General features: G+C 35.3%; 1 protein-coding gene across 1 annotated transcript in view; it reads right to left on the reverse strand.

The window, feature by feature from the left end:
• Nucleotides 1-5,810: 5,810 nt before the first annotated feature.
• The window catches only part of LOC140152652 (uncharacterized), a 57,158-nt gene continuing 43,952 nt past the window's right edge, over nucleotides 5,811-19,016 (reverse strand). The window contains 16 exon segments of the mRNA XM_072175093.1: nucleotides 5,811-7,962; nucleotides 9,205-9,399; nucleotides 9,753-9,861; nucleotides 10,481-10,622; nucleotides 11,145-11,314; nucleotides 11,850-12,050; nucleotides 12,517-12,646; nucleotides 13,151-13,290; nucleotides 13,892-14,119; nucleotides 14,696-15,160; nucleotides 15,699-15,910; nucleotides 16,525-16,677; nucleotides 17,166-17,283; nucleotides 17,285-17,446; nucleotides 17,716-17,960; nucleotides 18,575-18,760. Of these exon segments, the coding sequence (XP_072031194.1) occupies nucleotides 7,880-7,962; nucleotides 9,205-9,399; nucleotides 9,753-9,861; nucleotides 10,481-10,622; nucleotides 11,145-11,314; nucleotides 11,850-12,050; nucleotides 12,517-12,646; nucleotides 13,151-13,290; nucleotides 13,892-14,119; nucleotides 14,696-15,160; nucleotides 15,699-15,910; nucleotides 16,525-16,677; nucleotides 17,166-17,283; nucleotides 17,285-17,446; nucleotides 17,716-17,960; nucleotides 18,575-18,760 (2,939 nt within the window). The 3' untranslated portion in view covers nucleotides 5,811-7,879.

Below are 19,016 nucleotides of genomic sequence, written 5' to 3' on the forward strand. Positions count from 1 at the left end.
ATAGAATTCCACCTACAAGCATTATTATGCCTTTCAATGAGGGTTTTTTTTGACAAAGAGGAAAAAGGCAGACACCCTCCACAAAAACATTATTTTGGAGTTTGAGCAACTATATTACTGATACAGGTGGCTGTACAAACATATATTATTGTAAGACCAATCTATTGTAATGTTTTTGTGCAGGGTAGCTGCCCTTCGACTCTCATAAAAAAAAAACCTCATTGATAGGCATTTTATATCGTTATGAATTCGGCAGACGTCCGAATCCAGATTCGGCTTTTGGTAAATTCATTTTACACATTCATTACTTTTGAATTTGAGAACAAGGGATCAATGCTGTACATAATAGAGGGCAGCATATCAATTTTTTAACGGAGATCAAATGATAACAGCATAGTAAGTATTCAAAAGAGGGCGACATACAGGGTTAGCTAACGGTGCATCGCAGTACGGTCATCGACGATAACCATTAAAAAGTCAATATGCTGCCCTCTATAGGTAAAGTATTGATCCCTTGTTCTCAAATTCAAAAGTAATGCATACGTAAAATGAATTTACCAAAAGCCGAATCCGTATTTGGCCGTCTGCCGAATTCATAACGATATGCTTGTAGATAGAATTTTTCGGTATCATGCTTAGATGCAGGCTTAGATGAGTCTCAATGGGGTACCACATTTCAAAGTTACAACAGGCATGGGACTACGCACTGCGTCATCATCCCTATATCTTCGTGTCAAAAATTGCCGTGATAGTACGGTGAATCCTCTCACTTTTTCAAAAGCTATGCATGGCGATTTCGTTCGAGATAGGTCGAGCGACTCAGGCTAAGCATACCATTTACATGATATGAGATACCATAGCCCTGCCATAGAGCCTGCCGCTTAGTTTCTATTCTACGATTTGCACATGATCAGTACCACATATGGTGTTACTATTATAGAAAATTTGTTTTCAGTTAAAACGCAGGTTTTGTTTCCAGTACACTAACTCGAAAAGCAATACACTAATTAGTGGGGCCTTGCTGTTTGCTGTGGATATCTTTAACTGCATTTTATAAGTAAAGATTTTAAAATCCAAAGTAAAAATTGTGATATTTTCAACTGTTTGAGAAATGAATCATACAAAGGAACCTGTGTAAAACCCAGGTGCTGTATCTATAATTCAATGTATATTTACCGACTTTCTTTATCTGCGTCAATAATAGAATATCGATTCAATCGAATTGAATACATGTCTCCATTTTGAGTTTGTACTACACCTCTGAGCGACAAAGCGATCGATTCTAGCCAATTAGATACGGTAGGCTCCTTTTCTTGCGTTCGGTGAAATACCAATCGCCCGTCGCTCACCAACGGAGTATTAAGTTTATATTTATAACACTGGCTGTTGACACTGTGCTACGCATTTATGAAAAAAGCTGGAAAAGCGCATAAAATTGGACAAAAACACCTGAAAATGGGCTGAAAATAAATAAAACTGCAGGAATTTTGACATCAAAAAAGACTGGTTCCAGAGTTTTGACTGGAAATTCTCATGCCTGGGGAATACAAGGTATCACACGCTTTTTCACACAATTTCTCATTTTATTGTCAAAATTTCACAGCATAATCCATTGAAATTAATATATTTTAAAAATTCACATACATTCTACATCAGGCTCAGAAAATGAAAGAGAGCAGCATTAAACACTACAAAGATTCAACACAAGAAGTTTTTACACTTTCCAAACTTTCAGTTTTAAAATCACACAAGATAATAAAGAAACCAAGTACATGGCCAAATCAAATAAATACATTACTGTGATACATGTCAAATATATGAAATATGTAACTGTTCACTTCATGAACAAGAAATCAAACATTTTTATAAAAATGTATGATTCCTAATTTGTAATGAACAGATACATACAACCCTGTTACTTTTTTCTTTCGTTAATTGTGATGCAAGGTCGTATTCTTTTAAATAAATAAAAGAATGTGTAAATTTATTTGTCATGCCTTGACAAGGGAAAGAGTCCAATGTCCTTGTGATTACAACTTCCTAATGAAAACCAAAACAATATAAACCATCTCTGTATGATTTGTACTAAAAGAATCAATTGATATGGGATTTGTTTTACTTATCTAGGGTTTATCATTATGAGAAAATGTTAGCAATTTAGCGATCCAAACACTTTTTTAAGTAGCAAATGCTGTTATCATTAACTAAGCTGTCACAAATATTACTCTGCTGATTTTTATGGGAATTTTCAACAAATTGGCTATTACAGTTTGAAACACTTGTTTGAAGAAAATATCAGATGGTTACAGAATTTCTGGTCCCAAAATCGGAATAAGGGTAAAGGCAATCTGGACAAAAAAGAGACGTCCATAACAAAACTTTAAGGATACTGTTCTATATCTTGATAATCAAAATACTGCAGTGGTTCACTGAGGTCAGTATTTGGTCAAGCCATAATTTACTAGTGTCTCATTTGACTACATATCACCATACATGAGGTTAAAATAAGCTCACACTACATAGAGCAATGAAAGACCAAGGTTCAATACTAGTCAACAAATAATAACTCAAGTATCAGTTATATTGATTCTACTCTAACAAATCTCAATTTGAGGTGATGAAATATTCAAACTGAAAAAGTTGGTATATTTCTATATCAATTACAGATCCCTTCATCTTACTCTTCAAGTTCTTGGCAAATGTTTGAATGCATTTTGGTTACAAGGGACAGACTACTAGATGCCAAAAGATGTCTAGCTGATTTTTTTTTTGCAAGCTTCAACTCCAAAGAACTGCTGCATTTTTGCATAACTTTTAACCAAAAGTGAATGACATTACATTGCAAACCTACACTTGTAAACTATTTGACAAATTTACACTTTATATGCCATTTTTGGTCACATTTTCATCCAAGACCCCTAATGTTGGCTTGGTTTAGGGAGAAACATCCCCTACCAACAAGCTTAAGATTTTTAAAGCTTACTTAGATACATCAAAAGTTTACAGTAAAATACTTAGCAAAAATATATAAGCTTAAGTCTGTGTGACTGGAAAGAAAGAAAACAAATGCTCACAACATCAATTTGTCACACTGTTATGGGAAAAACATATTAAAACACAACACTAGCAACATGTCACATTAGAGCAGCAAACAAAACAATAGTCAGTACACATGAAACACAACACGCTATGTAACATGACTCAATAACTTTTCTACATGTTTTATGAAATGTAAAAAGCAAAGATCTTTTGGTTACAGTGAAAGGAAAACTTCATCTTGTGTGTGCTGAGGGTAAAGAACCTGTTGCACATGAAATAAACAGCCACTGTGATATAATCAAATAAAATGATTCTCATCAAGACATTTGTTACTTAAAATTATTGTCCACTTTGCAGGTTTACCCATGTCAAAGTTAAGTAGAATTTAAATTCCTTATATTAGGTACAATGATTTTCAGATAGTTCAAAACTTCTTTTGGTTGGTATTGCAATAAAATGTTGACCTCCATCCAGTGCATTTTGCTTGATCACATCACATACGTTGCATTACTGTAGGGTTCGCAAGTGAATGTGATGCTATATCACTGAAGAGTCATGCTTATCACCTATGGTCAACCTTAACACAACATTGTTTGAATTTATGGACACCTTAGTTTGACCCTGCATGTTCTTAATACACTGTATTCCACAATTGTTAAACACTACCTCCTGCTTTTAAGCAGTGTTCAAGTGATGAGATTCAATAAAAAAACTATTTGACACTAATAGGTCATCTTCATAATAATTAGCACACCTTCAACTAGCAAGTCTATGAAAGAATATCACAATCTGTATATACATTACTAAAATAAAACCAAGCTACCATTGGCACATACTCAGGTATAATACAAGTACTCTCTGTTACTCCACAAAATGAAAGGACATTATTCTATAGAATAACATTAAAGTTTGATCAGTCACTCTTGCACAAATCTCAAAACACTAATACTTTACTTGATATGTAAGAAATTTGAAATTTATACTCCATCTAAGAGCATTACAAGCATGGTTAGAGAGCATTATTGCCCAAAAGCACACAATTATACTTGACTTGGAAGAACAGCTAGAAGTTTCTACTGGAGTGTGTGAAGAAAAGATTTATTACTAATTATAATCATAACATTTTGCTGTCCAAATATTAATTTTTAAGGCACAAAAGCTTATTTACATGCCAATTAACATATAGAACCACATGAAATCTCAAGGTGATGCAGTGTTGAGCCTTAACGCAAGTCTATTAAGCTTGCACGAATGTATTCACACATAGCTATATTATTAGCCTTAACTCAAGTCTTAAATTTATATAGGTAATTACAACAAACATAGCTAAACGTAGAGTTGTATCTCCAAAACTCAAGTTTGGAAATATCACAAACCAATCTACACAATCAAACCATATTGGCAATCCATAAAGGAATATTGCTTGGAGCCCAGAATAAAAACAATAAAACACACAAGAACTTGAAAGTAATTCAAAGTTCATTGTATACTAATTTATAACCTACGTAAATTAAGCTACAATCACAGCAACACTTAATAATCCTACTGTAAAAGTGGAGTGTTCCCATTGTTTTCTGAGCACTTCAGGTCTTAACCTGCTTGATAAGGGGAAACAATAAGACTATGATACTTGTCACAGCTAAACATCATGATAGCATTTTACTGCAGAAAAAATCTTTAAAATGTCACAAGAGTTGCATACATTGGATTACCAAATTTGTAAATTTTGTGTTGTAAAGGAATGTACCTAATGGTCATTTGAACATAGAACTCACAACAAAACACAAGTATGCATTTCTCAAAACATGCAATATTGTTCATTAAGCAAAAACCTCTTGAACATGAAATGGGGAAAGAATTGAACAAATTTTCTCTGTTGTAATTTCCTTCGAGACAATTTACCCCCCTCCCCAATACTTGGCATATACCCCACTTTTACAGTCAAACAAAATTATTATGACATCATTACTCAACAATCAGTTACATTATCCTTCTGCCTTACAGTCAATTACAAATGATACACATCGTAATTTGAAGCAGCATAAGTCACTACCAGATTTTCATCAGTTTATATACTTCTGAAATTACACAAGTAGTTTGACCTTTACCATACCCTAAAATCATCATAATGATAGCATAATAATTTTACACTGAATTTCTACACACAACAAGCACACAATACAAATTACACTAGCTAATTTCAAAGTTGATGTTATTGCCCTATATAAAGACACATAGATGCCTACAAGACAACACGCATACATGTCTTCACATAGCTAACCAAATGGAATGTATTAAGTATCTCTTAGCTGCTACAATCACAACACAAATTTACAAAGCAAAGAAACAATCACACCATTTGACACCATAGCATAATTCAGTCTGGGTATCTCATTTTGATATACACAGTGCAACACAGTTTCATACTTTTTCAGATCAAGCCAAGTGTTGGGTCATGTTTTACAACCTTGCATGAAATTCACACTCATGGTTTGTATGTATACAGATGACAGTGACCTTGACAAATGTGGGTGTAGTAAGACACATTAAAAATAATAAGATTAGGGCTGTGATTATATTTCGATGTAGATTCCACACTCATCAAAAATTAAGTGATCTTTAGTTTGCTTATCCAGTGATCACAAATTGGTGTGGACTTGGAAAGTGACTCTTTACTATTGACACTGACCATGTTAAGTAAACCAAATATCTGAAAGAATTCTGGCAAATTAGTACTCCACATGTTCTTTATAAGTCAAATGACACTCGGCTTGCACTGTTCTTGACGCAAAGCGTCAGCCGCAATGCCTCCACCTTACCTTGCCACGTATCATTTTAACCGGGGGAAAGCTCCACAGCCTAAAACTCATGTGAGTCCAGTACAGATTCAAGTGTGTCACTTTGTGTACATAATTTCAGAACCACATCCGCTATATTCCAAACAAGTTTAAGAAATAATTCTATGTAATAATAGGCCCTTTCATCTCTCAAATGATCACATATATAAACGGCTACAACTTCTTGTATAAACCTGTTTGCAGTTTGGTATATTTTCTGCATGATTAATTTCTTAGTTCAGGTTGAATGGAGTATAATGCTTATCTTTACTTTATACCTCTTCAGTAAAATCCAATGTATACATATACATCAATCAAAATAAGGTATATCAATAATAATTAAAATGTAATCAATAAACATGCATAGCTAACGAGGGAAGGGAAGGTAAATTGCTAATTGAAAAATATATCTCTCTTGAAAGCCTGGCAACTGTACATAATTATAGAAATATTACAGATAAAGGTTTGAATCAATAAATTGGAAAATATTAACAAACATTTTATACATCTCTTTTGGCTAAAAATCTTCATGAAGAAGGTATCATTAAAACTTTGATCTCATTATTTTTGACAATTCTACTTGCTTGCATTATTTGTAGAGGGTAGCACTTCCTGTTAAAAAAACTAATATAATCTAAAGTATACCTATTTTATCATTGGTTCTATGAACTAAGTGTCAAACTACAACTTTAATTCATAACATGATGTACTTTGGACCAAACTGAAGGCATAATAGCAGTTTCTACAAATGACTTACATTATCAACTACATGTAACAACTATTGGCACACTTGGTAAGAGCATTATGATGTACTTTTTTTTTCTAAAAAAAATCTAAAATTCAACCATCTCTGTCCATCTATTTTGCGATACAAAAAGGTCTTTATATGGTTGGCAACTTGTTTTTATTTTGCAGTGAAGTAACCTATTACATTTTTATATAACAGGGAATAATGCCCCATTTCTTTGCAAGAAAATGTCAATTTGGGCTAATATTACATATCAAGATTTGCATGATTCAAAATATTTACCATAAAGAAAAATGCTAGCACACATGAACCATTGAAGTAACTTTCTTAATTGTTCAAAGTTCCAAGATTGGTTATTATCGAGTGCATAGAACAGGCGAAGTCTCCATCCCTTCTACACACTCCATGACCAATGGTTTATGATTGTCAATCAGTGTGATGCTTATCACTTTTGCATTCACACTCGTACATACTCGACACACAGCACATAACTCTGAGCAATTATGAAATTTACTTCACATTCTATAAGACCTAAATATAGTTCCACTAACCATGGAATGCATTTTATAGACGATAATGGTGATAGTATTCCATAGTTTATACAAAATAATGCACTGATTTAGAAGCACACTACACATTGTCATCTCAGCAATTATATACTTTGAGGGCTCAGTGCAACACCGCCTCATCTCCATTCTGGCAGAAAAATTTTGGTACCAACATTTTGGGTTTTCCAATGACAATAAAGACATTGTAAAGATAATATTGTAAGACAATAATTATTGTTATTGTAAGATAATATTGTAAGACAATAAAGATAATATTTCCAACCTCAATAAAGTCACAGACCAGTCAAAGGCCTGAAGCTAGAATACTTTAAATGTAATTTTTCACAAAATGACCACAGTGGAGATGAGTCTGTGTTGCTCTGAGCCCTCGACTTGATTGTTTTTGCATACTACACAGAACTGGAAGATCTACATATCAGAAAGTTTGAAATTATCATATACACTACTGACTATTCTTGAAATTTGAGTTTATGAGTGAATACTGACCCACGCAAAGACTGGCTTACTGATGACCGACTGACCAATTCATTTGTTTTTGACATTCACAAAATAGCAACAACATAGTAATTAAATACAACAGTACAAAAGTCAACTTAACAAAATACTGGGACGGTACCACACATCTATGTACAATGGTCTCCTCCAACGTCATGTCCAATCACGGGGTTTGAGAGGCGAGCTTGGTCTCACTTTCGTATAGAACGTGCTGAGACTGGACTGATGCCTAAAGTAGATGACCGCGAATGAGGTCTTGGAGATCTTTTGAAATCTGCCAATGAAAAAGTGAGGAACAAATATAATTTGGTGCTGTACACAAAACACTACACACTACTAACTAAAGATATCTACATAGATGCCACATCTCTAAAATGGATGCAGCTAATAGAAATTTTCCTACATAGAGCCATTAAAAGCCTTATTCTTCAAATCAAATAAATACAAATAAAAAAGGTAATAATAAGCTTTATAATTACAGCTTCACTTGTATTTTCCAACAGTAGTAGCCATACTGGTGAAAATACAAACTTTCGAACACCTTATTGCTTAAACAGATATTTATAACTTTTAAACCTTTTTTATTTGAAAGAGGAAACTACACAAACTAAATATTACTCAAGAAGGCCAACATGCATTAATTTATTGATAATTTTGCTCAAATTTCTAACTGATTCCCAATGACAGCCATGTTTCACTGTTTTATTCCAGTTCTATCCAAAATATTTCCATACATTTTGTCATGTAGAAGTACATTGTCCCACCCAATCTGGCTGCAATCCTTATCGTATCATGTTAAAAGTGTTGAGATGGACTGTACTTTTTCTGAGAGTGGGTTATAGCTTTTCTGAGGTGGACTAGTTTTTCTGAGAGCTTTTCTGAGGTGAACTGTAGTTTTTCTGAGGGTGGGTTGTAGCTTTTCTGAGGTGGACTGTAGTTTTTCTGAGGGTGGGTTGTAGCTTTTCTGAGGTGGACTGTAGTTTTTCTGAGGGTGGGTTGTAGCTTTTCTGAGGTGGACTGTAGTTTTTCTGAGGGTGGGTTGTAGCTTTTCTGAGGTGGACTGTAGCTTTTCTGAGGTGGACTGTAGTTTTTCTGAGGGTGGGTTGTAGCTTTTCTGAGGTGGATTGTAGTTTTACCGAGAGTGGGTTGTAGCTTATCTGCAGTGGATTGTAGCATTTAAAGCATTTATGCTCTCAGATTCAATACAAATCCCTATGATAGCTATAGTGGAAATTTCAATTGAATGAATAGTTTTCAACAGCTTTATTCGATCCAACCGCCATTGTATTTTGCGTATTTCAAACTACAACACGAACACACAACCTTGGATACAGTAGCAACCAATCACGAGTGCGTTGGCATGGTTGGATTCACTTCCGCATTGCGCAAGCACAGTCACACACACTGGCGTACATCACGTAGTGTACACAAAAAATTGTCACGCTATGTCAGGCTGTGTTTATGCAATTAAAATTTCCACTATAGTAACATTGTGTATTATTGAGTGTTATCTTACCATGAGCAGGTGTGGAGGTAGCCTGTAGAGCGCTAAGTCTTGTGGGACTAGTGCTACGTGTCCTGTGCTTTGCTGATAGACTGGTAGGGGGCGATGCGTCGATGTATCCCATGGATTCGTCTAGTTTACGTGTCTCATGCTCTAAAAGAATTGGGTCTAGCGTTGGGTCACGTGACACATTGTGCAGAGAATCGCCTACAAAACAGGTGTGAATTGGAGTAAGGAAAACATTAGTCATATCTTTACCACAGTCATCAACCTGGAAATTTTCAATACTTCAAATTATCAAGCTGCAGTTCATATTCATAATATCACATACAATTCTCTGGAACTCTTATTCCTAAGTAAATGGAATGTATTTTCCTCTGCTATATATACATTCTATATTTATCTTTGTTTATATCTTTTTTTTCAAACTTAAAAAATTTAGTAATAATGAATGGTATACTTCCAAAACTAACAGATAGCCAAAAAGGGCCACAAAACAAGTAATAAATTCCAAGAATTTTAACATAGCTGAGATTGTAGTTCTGTAATGCTGTACTTACTTAGAAGATTACGAAGGTCCTGAATTTCATCATTGGTTTTTGAGCTGCGGGTGATGTACTGTTGTCGTTTGCGCATTTCTTTGTGGAGCTGATCTTTCAGTGTTGAAGTCTTTGAAAAGAAACACATGAAATATTGGTTTGAGTATGTTTGTTTCATACCATTTATAAGTCTCTATTAAAGTAACCTCATCTGCTTTTCTCACAAGTCACAAATGGGAGTACCTATTAGTGATGTGCAACACAATATAACAATAAGAGCATGTCTTGTCATGTCTTAATGATAACTATTGTTATTTTTAGCTGTAACTGAAATCTAGTTTCATTTCAGCGAAGGCACATTTATGATTGAATTCAAACCATACCAATCCAAGTATTACAAATTTTAATCAAATTAAATCCTGCATTTGGCAAGGAATTACCTAGGGCTTAAAATCGATCAGCTCTGTTGTTGCTATGCGCCTCCGATTGGTTCAAATAGTGAGTGCGCGTATCACGTTGATGCACATGTGTTGACCCGTGTGATATCGTGTCATATTCTCAAGTGTTTAAGAATTACAGATATTGGATGACACAATTGTAGTTGAAGCTAGAAATTACAGCAGATGCTGGATGCAATTTGTAAATGGCATAAACATGGGATATATTTGGTTGCAATCAATTTGTTGGCAGAACCATGGCAAAAACAAGAATAACTATATCAGCATTATTCATTCATTTGTTATACTAACCTGTTCTTCCAGACCTTTGACCCTTTGCCTGTGTGCTCTTTCTCTGGCTTCCAAGGTCCTCTCAGCTTGTAACTGTGCTGTACGAAGTCTCTCCGTTTCCATCTCTGTTTCTTGACGATGTCTGGTAGTCAACTCAATTAACCTGAGATATTGAGATAAAAAAGTTAGTTCAATTAATCAAGAACGGAAATCTTTAGCTTATCATTTCTGTCAGATTGGCAGTTTGTTAATCTTTTAAGGCAGTTAAACATGCCTCCACTGATATGATGAAAGACTACTTCCTGATCACAAAATGATAAATCGTCTATTAAATGCACACAATTTGGATGTGCATAGCAATTATAAAGCACTTAGATCCTTCTTGCATTATGTGAAAATATGTTATTTCAGTTGAAATCCATACACCTGTTGAAGACAATATCCTTAATCTCCCACACATGGGATGTAGATTTCAAACAGAGTTACCGTTCTTTCAGGTAACCCCATTTAATTTTCACGTCACCAGTGAGAAAGATTAAGGTTGGGTTTTCTATAAGGGGAGTACGGATTTCAACTGGTATAGCCCAATGCAATCCCATCAATATCAATCCGACTCATAAATGAAGAGGGAAGTGATTATGCTTTGTAAGTAATTTAAATCATTTAGAATGTACCAATCACTCACCTCTGTGCATGTTGCTGTTCTGTCTCAGCCAGTGTTGCCTGTAATGCCTGTATCTGTCGTTGTAAGTCACTATTTTCTTGTTCAAAACTACCCAATGTTTTATCCAGAGATCCTTTCTCTGAGGAGACCCTCATGGCTGTCTCATCACTGCGAATCTTCTCCCGCTCAACCTGGGGGTATAAGATGAGTTACGAGTTCCTTATGAATACCAAACTTTTTGTCTTTAAAAAGCAAATACCGTACTTAATTCTTTCCTTATCCTATCCTAATCATAAAACCCATATCTAGACCCCAAACCACAGTTTAACCAACAGTTGGTATACTAATGGTGGTTGTGATTGTGGTAAAAGCATAATGAAAATCATGGCAAAGAATAGTTGCCATATTTAATATTTCGAGCACACCAATCTGGTGTGAGAGAAACATCACCTAAAATGTCATCAATTCATCTCCTAACAAGTTATGTTACCAAACATCAATATATGCAAGTCAAACATAAAACTTTTTTATCATGATGAATTTGGCCTTAATATTATGTGTACTTTTATGTTTGCCAAATGGTTTTGCTTGTACCTGCGTCTTTGTTCAGGTACCGTATAAATACACCATTTTCCAAGACAAGGACTATATCATTCTGTAAAGCTGGCTTCTCACACTGAACCCTACTTCCACTCTACCCTTACTTTATTTGTTTAATCAACATACCTTATCCAAAGTTTTCTTAAGAGCAGTCTTATCCTTTTCTAAGCGACCAGCACTGCGTTCAATCTCCCTCTTCTCTGCTTCTACATTTGCATACGCCCGTTGTAACGTGGCTACATGTTCCTGTAGAGTGCGCTTTTCACCTTGTAGCTGTTGCACCTGTGACATGGTTGATTCATCGGCTTCTTGGCGTTGCTTCAACATCTGAATATCAACAAACAGATTAGTCAAAATACATCACCAAACACTCCCTGGGCTTAATCAAGTCTTACTCTTCTACTGGACATAATTTACATCAAGAAAATGTCTCAATCATCAAGAATTTTGAGCTTTGGGGTCAATAAATGTCGATCTGTTAGCTATATTCATTGTTTTATGCAACAGGTCTGAAAGGTCAAGATGTAATTAGACAGATTTAATCTGGCAGCAGAAACAATGAGTACCATATGAACAGTTAACAAAGACTACTTGAAAGATTTTGAATTTGGCCCAAAGTATAATTCTCCAATCATCAGAAATTCAAAAAAAATAAAGATATGTTGCCAGTGCTACAAGTTACACAAATATCTTTGACACAAATTTGTCAGGAAACCTTAACACTAGCGCACTAAAATATAACACAATCATGGAAGTCTGCAACACTCTAACCAACATTTTGTTAACAACTTACCCCCTGTGAGTTGCGAATCTGTCCTTCTAATTCCATCCTTCTTAATTCATTATCTGACAGTTCATTCTGATATTGCTGTACTCTTTCCATCAATTGATGGTTCTGTTTCTTAGCTTCTGATGCTGAATGTCTGTAAAAAACAAAATTGAACACATCATTAATGAGCTGCATCTGCCTCATATACCAATTGGTTATCATTTTTAAATCATCACAAATTTAGTAATATTATTATCTAAAATTCCAAGAATGGGAAATTTCCCATTCAGTTTACACATTTCACCATTTTGGAAATGTCAACCTTCTGAAACAATTCTGAAGACTTCAAATCGTGGTGATCATGAGTTACTTAGTACTTGAAGAATTAAAATTGTATTCTTTCCCTCAATTTGGCAGAGGAAGGATAATGTTAATTCTTGACCAAGCTTTAAATCAATGGCTTCCATACAACATTAGCATGTCCAAATTTTCTAGTACCACAATTTATAACGACATTATTCTTTAGTATTTTCAGAATTCTGTACTTCTGGATTTCAGTAAAAACAGTACTAAAATTCCTTTACTAGTTAGTTGCCAGCTCGAATTCAGCAAAAGCGTATTCAGTAAAGTATCTGTATATTCTATTAAGTGTTCTTACCTTGCTGTGTCCAGTCTTTCTTGAAGCACCCTTCTATCATGTTCACTACTAGCTAATGATTGCTGCACCTGATGAAGCTTATCTTGTAACTCTGTAGATTCTACTGTACTGTCATTAAGGGTCAGTGATAAGTGTTGAAGCTGCGGATATAATGAAATAGAGGATACATTTAATACATTGCATGCCATAGATGAACATATCATTCACTAACTAAGACACACAAGTATTAGGACATAAATGCAACATCCTCTTTGTCCCATTCAATAAGAGCTATACAGGGTGGAATCAACCAAAGTTACTTTGTAGTATGTATCAATGTTATAGCGATCACTGCTTCATAATGTAGCCTATGTACTACATTCCATCATCAATGAATAACGGATGATCAGTATTCAGACACTTGTCTTGCACATTAAATTAATTGGTAACCATCTGTGACATGTTTGTGACATAACCTGAAAGATTACATAAGGTGATGATGAAAACAAAAGATGAACCCCAATGCAACACTTAAAAAAGATAGTTAACTAGTTTACAATACACAGAAAAGTTAAACCAAAACAGGAGCCAAATCCTTGCAAAATAGTACATAAATCTCATTTTCTGCTACTGTTTTTTATCCAATTTTGATTCGAGTTTATTGTCTGTACATTTATTGTTTTACTTTTTGTAAAGCATGATGATCCTACAATAATGGAGTTATACAAGTCCTTTAAGTTAGTTACTTAGTAGTCAACTTACCTTGTCTTTGAGTTGGTTTTCATCTTCTGTACTCCTAGCCAGAGTGTTGGTCAGTCTATCTACTGTGAGTTGCAGAGATGTACTTACCTTGTCTTTGAGTTGGTTTTCATCTTCTGTACTCCTAGCCAGAGTGTTGGTCAGTCTATCTACTGTGAGTTGCAGAGATGTACTCTTGCTTTCTAGCTCTTGGATCTGCCTCATCAGAGTCTCAATACGCTCCTGAGAAACCTGAAATATGTGATTAGTGATGGGAATAATTTAGTGATAAGAATCTAGTCTCATAATCAGAAAAATCCAGTCTCATGATCAAACAATTGTACATTTTTGACAGTTTCTGTATATTCTCAAATACCATTTAGCATGGTTTTAGAACTACTTCTTTAGCATTTGGAAATGCTAGCACTTTTTCATAACTTCCCTATGTATATCTAGCAGAGATGCCGGTCAGTGGTTTAAAAAATCCTGAAATGGCAAAAGAATTTCCTGAAAAATGTAATTTACAGAAGCATCAAGTAAAATTTCCTGAAATCAGGAAATTTTCTGAACACTGGCAACACTGATCTAAACTACTAAATTCAGCAACATTTGGCAAACATTCTTCAAGCTAAATCGGCCACACAACTTTTTACAAAAATGCTATCTACTCTTGATTCGTACTTGAACAATATTTACAAATAAAATAGACTGGCTTACTTGATATCAAGAAGTTACTGGTTCATTAATTTGTTTTATTTTTTCCTTTCAAAATAACATATCATCCTAAATGTATTCCAAGTCAAATCATATAAGTTGTTCGTTACTTACTTGTGTTTCAGTAACCTTGTCATTCATAGATAATTGCAATCGCTGGAGTTCCCCTTCAACTGATCTTCTCTTCAACTCTAGCTGTGTAGAATGGTTTTCAGCTGCCTCCAAGGCTTCTCGTAACTGCCTCTTATCGCCTTCCATTCGCTGCTCGTTCTGCTGCATCTTACTGATGCGATCTTGCAGACTACGCTTTTCTGAGTCCAAGGCTTGCAATGATCGCTCAAGAGCTTGAATCTTGTCGTTTGATCCCTTTCTGTCTCTCTCATGTCTACGAATTGTCTCTTCTTGTAACATAAGGGCGGTTTGAGCACTGCTGAGTCGACCATCGGCACCACGTTTGCCTTCCTCCATCTCTCCCAGGGATTTCTGAAGATGTTGGAGGCGCTGTTCAATGCGATTTCTATCTTCTTCCATTTCGTTAATTTCATGAGTTAAGCTCTTTACTTTAATGTATGCATCATCCTGCAGAAACAATGTACATCATTATATGAAATATGAATAACAAATCCTAATATTTGGAACGCAACACTTTCATAATTGAATACCTGAATACAAAACCCACCAAAGTCCATGGAAAGTGATTTTGAGAAAACAAATTTTTATACATGTGATAGGCCTGTGTATAAGCAACAATGAACTCATGAACTCAATTTGGCTAAAGTATGGATTTGGGTGGGTTTTATATTAATGTATTCAATTATAAACTTAAGTTAATGTAGAGTGCTAAATTATAGTGTCAGTGTTTAAAAGACTCCACACATAACACACAGGTAGAGGTTAAGAGATGATATCGGCCAGATATGGATGAGAGGGGAAACTTTATATTACACAAATCCTGTAATGTTCATTCTGTCAAACACTACATATCGTATTCACTTATCATTAGCAGTACCCAAGTGGACTATACCTAGGTCCAAGGTTCAAATCCTGGTATTTTTCTCAGATTGTCATCAGGTGCATTAGAGCTAAAATCTATTACAATATAGAAATCAGTACTTACTCTTTGTTTTTCAGTTTCCTTAAGCCTTTGTGCAAAATCTCTTAATGATATTCTGACTGTCTCTGGATCAATATCAGCCACTAGTTGTTCCAATCCTTCAGCTGACATGTTGCGTATAGGACTGAGTGACCTCTCTGGTCTCTCTGGGGATCCCGTCATTGGTATTGGACTACCTCGACCATCTGTAGTAGTTGTGTAGGTATTGTCATAACCTAGAAATATATGAAGTGATGTGTAATTTTGTGTGAAATTTGCAAACAGTGTGATATTTAAAGATTTCCAAAGTAACCCTTAAAATGGTTTGTCTAGAATTTGGTTCACCTTAAGTTTGGTAGTGACATACATGTGTATTTCACTGGTTGCAGTATCAAATTGTGCATGTGAAGTTAATCATGAAGAGCGCACACACACAAGGGCAGTTTGTCAGTATGTTTGCGGTGCAACCAAGAAAATCATTGACGTCACTTCCAAATGTATAGAATTTTACAATTTTCTATGGAAAATCAAACCAAACATAATTTGTTTAATATCTAACAATTCCAACATATAATTTGCTTCCCAAAATGATGAAATTAGTGGTCTTTTATACATCTCACCATGTAAACTATATAAAATATTGTTAGGTCTGCAAAATACGACACGGATCAGAAATAATTTGAGCCTGCTGATAAAATTTAAGTTTATCTGTATCCATGGGAATTGAATTCTGCTCACATGCTAATATGTGAAAAACATCCATGGCGTAGGGAAAATCAATTTTTTACAATCTTCCTTTACTACATCTGTAACTTAGCGACATTTGAATACACAATGGACTTGCACATACCTTTTCCAGGAGAACGACCACGTCTTCTGCCTGGGCTTGGACTACGACCTCTCATTGCTGGACTAGGTGCCCTGGCTCCTGTGCCAACACCTAGAGTACGCCTCAGGGTTGAGTGAAGACTGCCAAGTTTGAATTCAACTTCACGCTTAGCACCTGTGAGAAATGACAAAATGAAATGTATTCAATATTAATTTAAACCACTCTAAATCACCAGCTTGTTTAAAAACCTTACAAACCCAGTTGTGAAAATACTTCCAGTACAATTTTACACAGCTGAAATTTGTACTCAATTTTTTCCATTTTGCATTCAGTAATTGTTTTTGATTGGCTAACTAAAATATTGATTGAAAGTGAGCTATGCACAAGCACAAACTGTTCTTTTACATGATGAAAGGAAATGCCAAAGAAATATTCCATTTATAATTCCACACTACCCCTGTGGAAGATTTTGGAAATATCTTCAACAGTGGGAGTATGAATTTATCCAATTCCATTTCAAACTCATCCTCCTTCTGTGTAAGATTCAGGTTGAATCTTTCTCAAAAAGTGTATGAAATTCAAATGGAGCTGCCTTTCCAAAATCTTCCACAGGGGGTAGTAAGGATTTCAAACGGAACAGCCCTAATGAAGTGTTTCCATACCTTCTACTTGAGCAAGTTGTGCCTCTAACCCATTAATCCTTCCTTCAGCAGCACTCAACTTCAGCTTCATATCTCCCAGCTCTGAATTCAGGTTTTCCAGACAAACCTCTGTGCTCACATAACTTCTCAACAATTTTACGCTCTGTACTACGGGCCTCCTCAAGCGCCATCTGGAAATCCTTCTCCTTGAGGCGTAACTCCTCTTCCAGTTCGGTGTACCTTCTCTGCAGATTCTGGGCCTCCTTACGAATGCTTTCACGACCGGATTCTGTCTCTACCACCTGAGAGAAACAAGTATGATGTTAAACCATAAATAATCTACAAAACAGCAAATATGTATAATATCAATGAAGGCTTTTTTGACACATTCTTTACTTTCACACCACAATCAAATTGACTCCTCAAAACTCTTATAACTATTTTCTTGGTCAGGCTGACATCACACAAAGGAGACAAGAGAACTGAAAAGTAAGTGAGCTCATGTGCAGTCAGACAAGGTTGAATGCACATTGTTGGGCATTCCATATGAGTTACACTATAACAATCATACCTTTTGTTTCAGTGAATAGATCTCCTGTCTACTATCTTCATCTCTCTCATCTCCCCTGGATATCCTCATCTGCAGATCATCTATATCTTTCTGGTTCTTTGCTTTATCAGACTCCAAAGTCTTCACCTGTCTTCTGAGTTCTTGCAGCTCTCTTCTAGCTTCTAGTCTGGACTTTTCTACTTCTCTCAGGCTAGACCTGAGCTCACTTGCTTCCTTTTGGATATTGGTACTTGATTCTTCAAGAACTGGGGAAATTAAAACACACACAAAAAGTGTTAAATTTGTCACACTTCACAAATATAACATGGAACCACCTCTAAATTTACAACATAAACCTTGATTTAGCTCTTGATATTAAGTTGTATTGCTGACAGCAATTGTTAGGCAAACATGATGCATGCTGTGAATGAAAAGGGCTCAAAAGCTATCAAATTCATCACCAGAGGCACTGAATTTGATCCCTTTTCATTCCCAGCATGCATCATTTTTGCCTATCACACGCTATCAGCAATATACCTTATGATTCTGCAACCTAAAAATGCTAAGGTTGCTACTTCAACCTTTAAGAGCCAAAGCAAAGTGAAAGTCAATATAATTAAATTAATTGGGAGACAACATGTCATTGCTTATCACAATTGGAAAGTTTTATAGATGACTTTTATACAATTTTACAAGGAACATCACAAAATGAGTATGTTTACAGGCTTTAGTTCACAATTACAATCCAAGTACCGACATGATGTGCACTGTCTGATATTCATATATATAAATAGCAGTGCTGTGATCTTGATGAAATTGCGCTATGTAAAAGTGTAATATATATATATAAGATAAATATTTCTAAGTCAGATATCCTTACCAGACACTCTTTGGGTCCTTTCATCCACTGAGCGATTAAGCAGCATTTTGTCTCCTTCCACTCTCTTGACTTTGTCTCTTAGTTCTTCATTGGTTTTATTCACAGCATCTTTCTCAAGGATCTCATCGTTCCATTGCCTCTTCAGCTCTTGGTTTTCCTTGCGCATCACTTCTCTTGCTTCATCACCTAAACACAAAATGTCACAAAAATTATTATGTTACAACTACATACTAATAAAAACAACAGTTTCATGAAATCATGCTCATTAATCTCATCAACACTCTAAACTCAAAAGCCCAAGTTTCAACTAAACTGCATCATGGATATTGGTGTTTTAAAAATCTATGCAGAAAGTAAATCATTATCACTGGGGAACTCTAGAAGAATGGTGGCACTTGCTGTGCTGCAAATAGGTAGAGGAGACCCCACAATAAAATATTGA

The sequence above is a fragment of the Amphiura filiformis genome, chromosome 1, assembly GCF_039555335.1.
Source record: "Amphiura filiformis chromosome 1, Afil_fr2py, whole genome shotgun sequence".
NCBI lineage: Eukaryota > Metazoa > Echinodermata > Ophiuroidea > Amphilepidida > Amphiuridae > Amphiura > Amphiura filiformis.